We start from the raw sequence: 10,668 nt of genomic DNA, 5'->3' as shown, positions 1-10,668 counted from the left end.
TATTTTATTTTACTTTTATTAGGTTTCTGTTTTTCAGGATTATTCGACGAATAGAATGTTTGGAAAAACATCATTTGTTTGCAATCTTTTGTAACATTATAAATGTTTTTACTGTCATTTTCCATCAATTTAGCATTCACTTTCTGAATAGAAGGATTCATTTTTTTAATGGTTGGTTATCATGTAAGTATCATGGTTTCCGTAAGAAGCAAGTAAAACAATAATTCAGCACTGCTAGTAATGTTAATAATAATAATAAATTATTATTAGGGAAGTCGTGGCCTAATGGTTAGAGAGTTGGACTCGTAATCGAAGGGTTGTGAGTTCGAGTCTTGGGCTGGCAGGAATTGTGGGTGGGGGGAGTGCATGTACAGTGCTCTCTACACCCTCAATACCACGACTTAGGTGCCCTTGAGCAAGGCACTGAACCCCCAACTGCTCCCCGGGCGCCGCAGCATAAAAGGCTGCCCACTGCTCCGTGTGTGTTCACGGTGTGTGTGTGTTCACTGCTGTGTGTGTGCGCACCTTTGATGGGTTAAAAGTATGGGTCACCATACTTGGCCGTATGTCACTTCACTTCACTTCAAATGTTTCTTGAACAGCAGATCAGCATATTAGAATGGTTTCTGAAGGATTATGTGACACTGACGACTGGAGTAATGATGCTGAACATTTAACTTTTCCATTTTACAATGTATTCAAAAAGAGAAGAGTTATTTAAAATGACAATATTCCACAATTGTACCATATTATTGTATCTGTGATCAAATAAATGCAGCCTTGGTGAGCCTAAGAGACGTGGCATCATTCAAAATCATTCAAATTATTACAGTTTTGTACAGGAAATATTAAACTTTTGACAGTTTAATATATCCTGTATGAAAACTAAATTTAACCGTTTAATTTTTTGTTGTTTTTAAAGTCTTCTATTCCCTGACATTGTTCTAATCGGAATGATGATACCAATAAAACAGTAATCAATCACTCACCAAGCTCCTGAACTAGCTTGACCCGCAATGGTTTCTTGCTCAGCTCAACACCACTCCTGAGAGGTAATGAAGCATATAATGGCAAAGGAATGATATTTGTGTTTGTGACGTACTGTGTACAGGAGGAGCGAACCGTCCGTGATCGGACCCTCCTGGAGGTGAAGGACTCGGATCATCACATCCAGTGGAAGGTCAAGTTCCTCCTGGGCAACAGCAGCAGGCAGATCTCTCAGTGCAGAAACTCCATTCAGGGAAAGAGCCTTCTCACGGATGAACTGGGTAAGTGATTGGGATAAACTGTTATATATTTATACTGTTATATGTATATACAATATACAGTAGACAACATTTGAAGTGGATCAAAAAAGTTAATCAAAGTTGGTTTTTAAAGATAAATGATAAATCGCCTTTTATGTATTTTCATTGAAGCGTGTAATAAAATTAGAATAAGAATGTAAATGTGTACTTTAGCTGTATTTCCTCTATTAGTTATGTAAGCAAAATATGCTTTAATGTGCAACTGTTAACAGGTCCCTGAGTTTTTGTGCATTCCCCGATGTAAAAAGTGTTCACTTTTCTTTCTCTCCAGGTTATGTGTGTGAGAGGAACGATTTGCTGGTGAATGGATGTTGTAACGTTAATGCTCCCAGCTCAAGCCAGTATGTCTGTAAAAGCTGTCTGGCCAATGGCTGTTGTAGCGTCTATGAGTACTGTGTTTCCTGCTGCCTCCAACCAGATAAGGTACTTCAAACAACATATCTTTATTTTATTGGTATTACACAAGTGTTTGCATTTCTTTTAAAAAGTCTGTCAATCACAGTAAATCCAAATAATTTGGCACTTAATGCATGGTTTTTCCTTCTGGAGCATAAGTGAGCATTTAAACCTTCTGCAATAGTTGCATATGAGTACATAGGTTGTCCTCTGTGTAAAAAGATGAATCTCAAAATCATACAGTCATTGTTGGAAAGGGTTCAAATACACAAAAATGCTGGAAAAAAACTATTACTAAGCAGAAAAACACATCTGTGGATCATTTGTGGTCCACTTGTGGACTATGTGTAAAGATGTTTTATCTGAAATATTTATTCAGGTCACTAATTCAACTATAACATGCATTTGTATGATCCCTCTTTAGGGCTGTGCAAAACATTGAATGCGATTTTCATGTGCATCTTGTCAGTAAAGGCACTCCTGTGATTTGTAGTATATCTCCAGCACGTGCGTTCAGATCAGGGTTGCCAGGTTTTCAAAAAAAAACCTGCCCAATTACTTCTCAAAACTGGCCCAATCGTGTTTCGTTCCGGGCGATGTAATTATTTTTTTTTTGGCGGGGTTCCCTTGGTAAAATTTGCATTTTAGGGTGTAAACATCACATTATTTGAATTGGGGTCGCATCGACACGCGGACATGAAAAACAACCGCAGACTTGGCAACACTGGTTGGCCTTTACTACACAGAGCCGTAGTTCACTGACAATCTACAAACAAACAAATTTTAATATTACAAAAAGATAACCCAAGTAAATACAAAATGCAGTTTTGAAACGATGGTTTGAATTAATTAGGGGAAAAAAGCTGTCCAAACCTGCCTGGCACTACGTGAAAAAGTAATTGCCCCTAAATCTAATAACTGGTTGTGCCAACCTTTGCTGCAACAACTGCAATCAAGTGTTTGCGATAACTGGTAATTAGTCTTTCAGATCACTGTGGAGGAATTTTGGCCCACTCTTCTTTACAGAATTGTTTTAATTCTGCCACATTTTAGAGCATGAGAGGACTGTTTAAGGTCAAGCCATAGCATCTCATGGATTTTAATCCGGACTTTGTCTTGGCCACTCCAAAACCTTAATTTTGTTTTTCCTGAGATATTCTGAAGTTGTGTTTGGGATCATTGTCCTGCTGCATAACCCAAATGTGATTGAGCTTGAGGTAACAAACTGACGGCCAGACATTCTCCTTCAGGATTTTCTGATAGAGTGCAGAATTCATGGTTCCCTCAATTATGGCAAGTCGTCCAGGTTCTGAAGCTGTAAAGCAGCCCCAGGCCATCACACTACCTCCACCATGTTTGACTGTTGGTATGATGTTCTTTTTTATGAAATACTGTGTTGGTTTTACACCAGATGTAACGGGACACACACCTTCCAAAAAGTTCAGCTTTGTTGCATCAGTCCACAGAATATTTGCCCAAAAGTCTTGGGGATAATCAAGATATTTTTTGGCAAATGTGAAATGAGCCTTTGTGTTCCTTTTGGTCTGCAACTCTCCCATGGATGCGGTTTTTGCCCAGTCTCTTTCTTATTGTTGAACACTGACCTTAATTGAGGCAAGTGAGGCCTGCAGTTCTTTAAATGTTGTTCTGGGTTCTTTTATGACCTCCTGGATGAGCCGTCGTTGCGCTCTTGAAGTAATTTTGGTAGACCGAGCACTCCTGTGAAGGTTCACCACTGTTCCAAGTTTTCTCCATTTGTGGATACTGGCTCTGACTGTGGTTTGCTGGAGTCCTAAAGCCTTAGAAATGGCTTTATAACCCTTTCCTGACTGATACATGTCAAGATTTCATTTCTCATCTGTTCTTACATTTCTTTAATTCACTTTGCTCTTTAAGCATGCTTCAATTTGTCAGACTATTTACTGATTTCTTGATTCAACAGGTCTGCCAGGTATCAGGCCTGGGTGTGGCTAGTGAAATTTATCTAAGAGATGAGTGTGTGTGTGTGTTTGTGTGTGTACAGTATTTGAAAACAAAGTTAGGCCACTTTAATTGGAAACTCTCCTCTGACATGAACTCTGTGTCTCTCTCTTCTGCTGTCTTCCTATCAGCAACCTCTATTGGAACGTTTTCTAAACCGAGCAGCAGAAGGGTTCCAGAACCTCTTCACCGCCGTGGAAGATCATTTCGAGTTGTGTCTTGCCAAGTGTCGTACTTCCTCACAGGTGAGCATCATTCACTCTGAATGTTTCAGCTTCAAAAATGAAAATAGTCTGTTTAAACTCAAGTATCTGACATGGATGCCATTCAATCAAAGCTGCTCACCATGTCATGTTTTAACAGGCAGAAGTAAATCATTCTTGCTGTTGTCTTGTTTCAGAGCGTCCAACATGAAAACACCTACAGGAACTCGCAGGCAAAGTACTGCTACGGCGAGAGTCCACCAGAGCTGCTGCCTGTATGACTCTTGAATAATCGCTTTGAATAATGAAGGAGATTTCTTGCAGGTCTTCTCAGGGGCCTGATGGGCCAAGAAATGAACAGTAATCTGAGTGCACAGTCATAAAGACTTGAAAGAGACTTTACACTACATAAGTGCGTAGTATCCCTATTTACCTCATCAGTGATGAACATATGGTCAGAGACTCCGCCCATCTCTTTTTTTTTCCATTTGTCATGCTAATATAAGGCCACTTTTTTGGTAACCTGGCTAATTTTATCTTTGGGTGGGATTCCAGAAGGAGTCATTGTGTTGTTGCTTTATACTAAAAACACTCATGGAAACACATGGAAAGCACCTCAGACAGTTTGACATCACCCTTCACACCCAGGGTCTGTGTGAGCTCAGATTTATGTTTGCAATCTGCCTGTCAACTACTATATGTTAATTTAATAAAGTAAATGTGATTTTCTGTAGCTTTACAATTGAGGATGTTTCTGTCAGTCCAGACTTCTCTACTTATACAGAACGTCTTGGGTTAAATACAAGGTCATCTGTGTCATAATAAAAAGTTTTAATTTGCTCTTCCACTAATTAAGGCCTTAAAACATCTTAAATTGAAACAGAAAGTCTTACATTCATAAAGCCAATATTACATATTACATGCACTGGGGAAAGAATAAATGTATTTGTGTCTTGTTTTCCAATACAAATATTTAAATATTCTTAAACCAGGATATATTTACTTTAGATAAAAAATGAAGATCTGTAGTTTTTTTTTTTTTTTTTTTTTTTTTTGAGAAATTCATTCTTAAATTCTTGAAAAAAATGTACAGAATTTATATTTAAACATATATATAAGTATGTACAGAATTTATATTTAAATATATAAAAAGTAAAGACTAACTCTTGAAGGGAGAGGGATTTTGAAATATGAACATAGCAATAAGGAAACACATCATAATTTGGCTTATGTTACATTAGAACGAATGCTGCCATATTTGGCTTGATGCTTAACATCTTTTGGATTAGATGATTAGATGCCTGCTGAATTTCTTTCAGAACAAGAATAAGCACGGTGTAAGTTTCTTTTACTCTTTACAGTAATATGAGTGTAGATTTACCTCCAAATATTGGTGTACTGTTCTGAAAACATAGTTTTCACAAATGTTCACACAAACTGCCAACAGCCAAAATTAAGAAGCCACTTGGGGATACATGCCTACTATTAACCAATTAATCATCCTGATCATTAAAAAAAAAAAAAAAAAACATCTGCACTGAAATTAGAAAATTAACAAGCTTTTTCATGGCCACAAATGACAATTTGATTAATGACGGTCACTGGAGACTATAGTATTAAACCGCAGACTTCGCAATAAGATCGAGTCAACCACCTGCTTCCTGCTTGTACAATTAACATTCTAGGATTTTACACTCGGCTCCTAGAATTCAACAAAATTGTTATAGTTGTATTTTATTGACTATGTATGAAGTAGAATTAATATTAATACTGTTTGTATAATGCTAAACATGGTGGCAGTATTTCTTTTACTCAAATTACAATATACTGCATTCGTTTTTTTAATTGCATTAAATTATAATTATAAATAAGAAGTATTATGATACAAAATATTAATGAAGTAACAAATATTCTCATTAATTATTGCAACAAAATCAAAATACAAAATATTGAAAAGCAGAAAAAAATATATTTTATTTTATTAAAAATTACAATGCAAAACAATACATATGAAGTAACATTAATATAAATATAATTTTTGTAAACACTTTGAATCCTTTGAATTTGTAATGTTAAATGGAGTACCAGTATTTTTACACAAAAAAATTAAATAATGAAAAATGAAAAAAGCATTACAAATGTATTTTTGTTAAACACTGACAATATTTTTCTTAAAATACAAAATACTGAAAAGGTGTAAATAAATTATAATAAATAACAAACATAAAATTGTAATAAATTACAATCCGGAACAACATGGTTTAAGTAACAATAATATAAATATATATTTTTTAAATAGTATGAATATTTTTGACTCAAAATACAACATTTTGAAAAGTGCAAAAAAAAATAAAAGTTGTTATATATATATATATATATATATATATATATATATATATATATATATATATATATATATATATATATATATAATAAATATTAAAAAAATGGTTGGAAAAATTAACATGAGAACATACTGCAAAAATCTGGCAATAACTGAATCGAGGAAGTGAATTCAAGAGGAAGGGAAAACTTTCAAGAATTAATAAGTACCGTTTACAAAAAATAAGGACTAGCTGTAAATGAAATGAATTATTTCTTTGGTATCAAGCATGTTTCGATTAGGGTCGTTTGCTGGAATCCAGAAAATTTTACCATGTCACCCAGAAATTCTACAGAGGTCTGAAGAACAGTGCGGTCCCACTGTCTTCTTTTATATGTGTTTTTAAACGGGAAGTCCGGCTCTGGGATCCTTGTGCAATTACCCTCTGCAACACAGTGCTTGGTATGAAACAGAACATTTACATTTTGTCTTATTTCTTCAAGAATAGGATTTGTGGGATCATGAAGGTCACTTTGGTGTTGATGTATCAACTGAAGAGCTTTATGCATGAAGTGAAGTCCACACTGAGCTTTCTGCATTTTCTCTTCACGGGACAAATTCTTCAAGTGAAGCTCTGAGATAGGGTTCGGCCATGGTTTAACATCATTTTCCTTTTCTGAGAGCTGAAGAGAAAGAGAGCGATGGTTCACGCATTAAAACAAAAGCCTTTGCATTATCATTTACAAACTCGGCAGTTTCCTGTTAAATCATAGTTTGAAATGAAATGTCATGTAATGATTGAGAACTAATTATGAACTCTAGAGAGAATTTATTTCTGATAGCTGGACATAGGAATACATTGCCACAATTTTGGTCAATACACTATAGCCTACTGATCTCACGATATGAGACTCGCACACTTTAAATAAAACCAAAATAGACCAAATTTTTAATTTGGCAGGTGCTTTCATCCATTCAAGGTACATGTGTTCTACTGTTTGAGCTACAAGCTGTATATCTTTTACTTATTCAGAAATATTTATGATTCAGCTTAGTTGAAAAACGCATGATATTATTAAAAGGACACTTTTAAAAATAAATCTCTTGTCACTTAAATATTTTTTTCACTAATCACCTAAAAAAAAAAACTAATGTAAAACATGACTGTAACAGACTAAGTCCATTCCAGAATTCTCATAGTCACAATACACTGTAATTTATTTATTTTTGTAAATAAAAAATTTATGGAGTAGAAAAAAAATGATTTCTGTCCTTCACTTCAACTTCAACAACAAAATTTCACATTTAATTTACTCACAATTTAAAACTTGCACCAGTAATAATAATAAGAGTCCATAAACTAAAACATAACAGTGGCACCATAAAACATTTAAGCACTAAATTCGACTTAAAATAAAAGTCACTGCATTATATACCTAAATATAAAAGAGTGGCAAACTCTGCATTCATATGTCCAGTTTAAAAAAAATAATAATAATAAATCACCTTGAGACCAGTTGGTAAAAATACACTGAAAAACTATTGAGTATTATTTGTTTGTTAGATATTATTTTATATATGTGAAGCAGTGACTCTGGCTTGAAAACCGGTACTGTAAAAAATCTTTAAAATCATTTTATACGGCTAATAACAAATTCAGAATATTTTTACAGTGTTTCTTGAGCTCACAATCATTTTGATCGGATCTGTTTTTTTCACCAAATACAGAAACAGATTACTTACGAATTTGTTCAACAGATGTTCAATTTTGGTCTTCGTGTAACTGATGCGCTCTAAACATCTTTGTGTCGGTCTGCATGTCATCTCCTGGCTCATCATTAAAATCCACCAAATCAGAAGTCCTAAAAACAAATGTATGGTTAATGTCAGGCATAAAATGCTATGTACAGCAAACACAGTGAATCTCAGAAAGTCAAACTATAGTTCATACTAAAAGTGACATTGAACTTACCCATTTTTAGCTCCATGGTGAAAATTCACAGTCTTTTTTTACTCTGTGTGCTAGAGCAACTCTTCAGAGTATGATATGTTTTCATACTCAAATCTGTCAACTTTCCATCTTTTATACACCTGTGACTGCTGTGACAGCTTAGTCACAAGAAAGGAAATGTGTCTAAGATGTTATCTCATACTTACAAACACTTTCGACGTTATGTGCTTATCTTCTTTGCGGCAGGTTTTGAGCTGATAGTGTGAGATCATGCTGGGATATTTATTTCCCTGATTTTAAACGAACATGTGATACACGCTTAGACTCTGTAGGTAAATCTGAAGTGCTCAGGATGCCTGTCCTCATAATCACTGTTTATGACAATTCATTTCATGAGATGTTCTGATCTTGTGATGTATGATTAAATTCTGTAAAATCCCTATTTTTACTTTTAGTTGAGAGATGATGAAAATCCAAGTCTTATGTTGCCTTGAATGTGAATGTAATGTGGCACTTTGTGACTTTGTAAGGTTTCGTTTTTACGGGGTTCTTTGTTACAAACCCAGTAGGTTATGTCAGTTTATCAGCCCATGCATTAGGACACATTTAAATACATACGCAGACATTATTCACTTTCTGTTGAATTTTTGTGACTGAATTTGTCATAACCTAGATGTGATGTCACATGTGAATTAGTTGCTGGGAATGTAGTGGGAGATACAGTATGTATTATTTTTACTCATAAGTCATTTCTATTTCAATTTATTTGTTGGAGATTTCCGTCCATGCTGCTCAAAAGAAACGTAGTACAGTAGGATATACGTGGGAGATGTTTTGCTTTCTAATTATTGTGGCCTAGTGTTAAAGTTAAGTTCATATCAGACCACACACTGAGGCGAGCGACACAGTGATAAACATGTTACTTTGAATCATCTGTTTTGTAATGTAATCTAATGTCTCAACTACTAGGCTAACACTAAAAAGTATGCTATGTGCAATCCGTCTGCATCTGTTATTCTCTCGCCTCTCTGCGAAACCAAGCACACAGGTCCTGTCACAAATGTGTTGTTTTCTTCGAAAATAATTTTTGTCAGTCATTTTTAGCAATGATCTTATGAACTCTTTAGGAATATGTAGGGGATAATCAATGGCCACCCGTGCTTTAAATGATTTTAAATGCACAACGTGGATGCAAAGAACCGGCCAACTCGAAGCAGATATCTGATGCATGTTCATGTTAGCACCTCAACACATGTGTTGTTTTGCATTCTCATGTAACCTCATCTCATTAAAGTGCGTATAATAAATAGTACGGCAAATAAAAACGCAAAAATTGACTTTGCTATACGCTACGTGATGGGCAGGTTTAGGGTTGTGGGGTAGCTGCGTATCATATGTACGTGAAACCTGCATATCACATGCCAACAAATTTCATATCATATTGACGCCAAACAGATGCATTTCAAATGCATGCCAAAGTACATTTTTGCTTGGGTTTTAATTTTTATTTGGTGTACTATTTATACACATTTTCATGATAGGCCTACACCCCAACAGAGAAGCGCTGCACTGTTTAAAACCAGTGTTCTCTTTAAAATCCTCTTGTGCATGTTGCAACCCACCTTAAGCAGACTTAGACGCCAAACTGAATTTAACGCTAAAGTAAACAAGGCTCTGAGGAATGGATTTAAAGTCTTTACATGCAGATCACATAATTTACACAATGGTTTATGGAGGTTTTTTGTACCGTTTTATGAAAGTTTCCCATCCAGAAATATGTTTTGTCATCTGAAAAGCTCAGTATGTTGTTAAACAACAGTAGGCCTATTACAGTCCAATGTACTTCAGTCCCTCACAGCCTTGTTTTAATTTCTGTCAAAAACTAAATATGGCAATATACTGACTAAGTAAGATATTGTAATGTAATTTGCTTTGGATAAACTTGCTATATAAGCTAACTTCTGCTAAACTAATAGATAACAAATGATCCATTATTGCACAACTACAGCAGTAACAGGAAAGTGACAAAAATATATTTGACCCACGTCAGATTCCTCAATCTATTTGAAACTGCACGTCAAGATTTTGCGAGGGAAAATCAATAAAGCTGTGAGGAAATGCAAACGCATGCTTTACAAAGTCTTTCTGACCACTTCCTTCTTTCTGCTCTATAAGAGCATGGAAAGTATTCGAGATAGCACTGCACACAGATCTTCAGTGTGATATACATTCTTATTTGATAATTGTTCATAGCTAATTGACTTCTCCATCCCAGATTCAAAATTCAAATGAAACAATTTTCCCCATTATTGACGGATCAATTTCAATTTTGTCATTTTAACAGGTTTCTCAATGCTGTGGTGCCAAGAAGTATTTTGACTCTAAAGCCACACACTAATTCATCAGAAAACATATCATCAATGTAAGTGACTATACACAATTATATCAGACCTTTGTCAAGAAATAACTTCTCTTTTATGAGACATTTGTACAATGTACATTTGTACC

The 10,668-nt window shown here is 35.0% G+C and overlaps 1 protein-coding gene across 1 annotated transcript; it reads left to right on the top strand.

Annotated features, from left to right (window-relative positions):
* Positions 1 to 1,078: 1,078 nt before the first annotated feature.
* Positions 1,079 to 4,167, top strand: LOC113067920 (UPF0454 protein C12orf49 homolog). The gene is made up of 4 exons (XM_026240402.1): positions 1,079 to 1,268; positions 1,579 to 1,730; positions 3,815 to 3,928; positions 4,084 to 4,167. The coding sequence occupies exons 1-4, from the start codon at positions 1,079 to 1,081 to the stop codon at positions 4,165 to 4,167; spliced, it is 540 nt and encodes a 179-aa protein (XP_026096187.1).
* The last annotated feature ends 6,501 nt before the right edge of the window (positions 4,168 to 10,668 follow it).

The sequence above is a fragment of the Carassius auratus genome, linkage group LG30F (genome assembly GCF_003368295.1).
Source record: "Carassius auratus strain Wakin linkage group LG30F, ASM336829v1, whole genome shotgun sequence".
Lineage (NCBI taxonomy): Eukaryota > Metazoa > Chordata > Actinopteri > Cypriniformes > Cyprinidae > Carassius > Carassius auratus.
The sequence above is the reverse complement of the archived record's forward strand: the minus strand, read 5'-3'. Positions and strand labels throughout refer to the sequence as shown.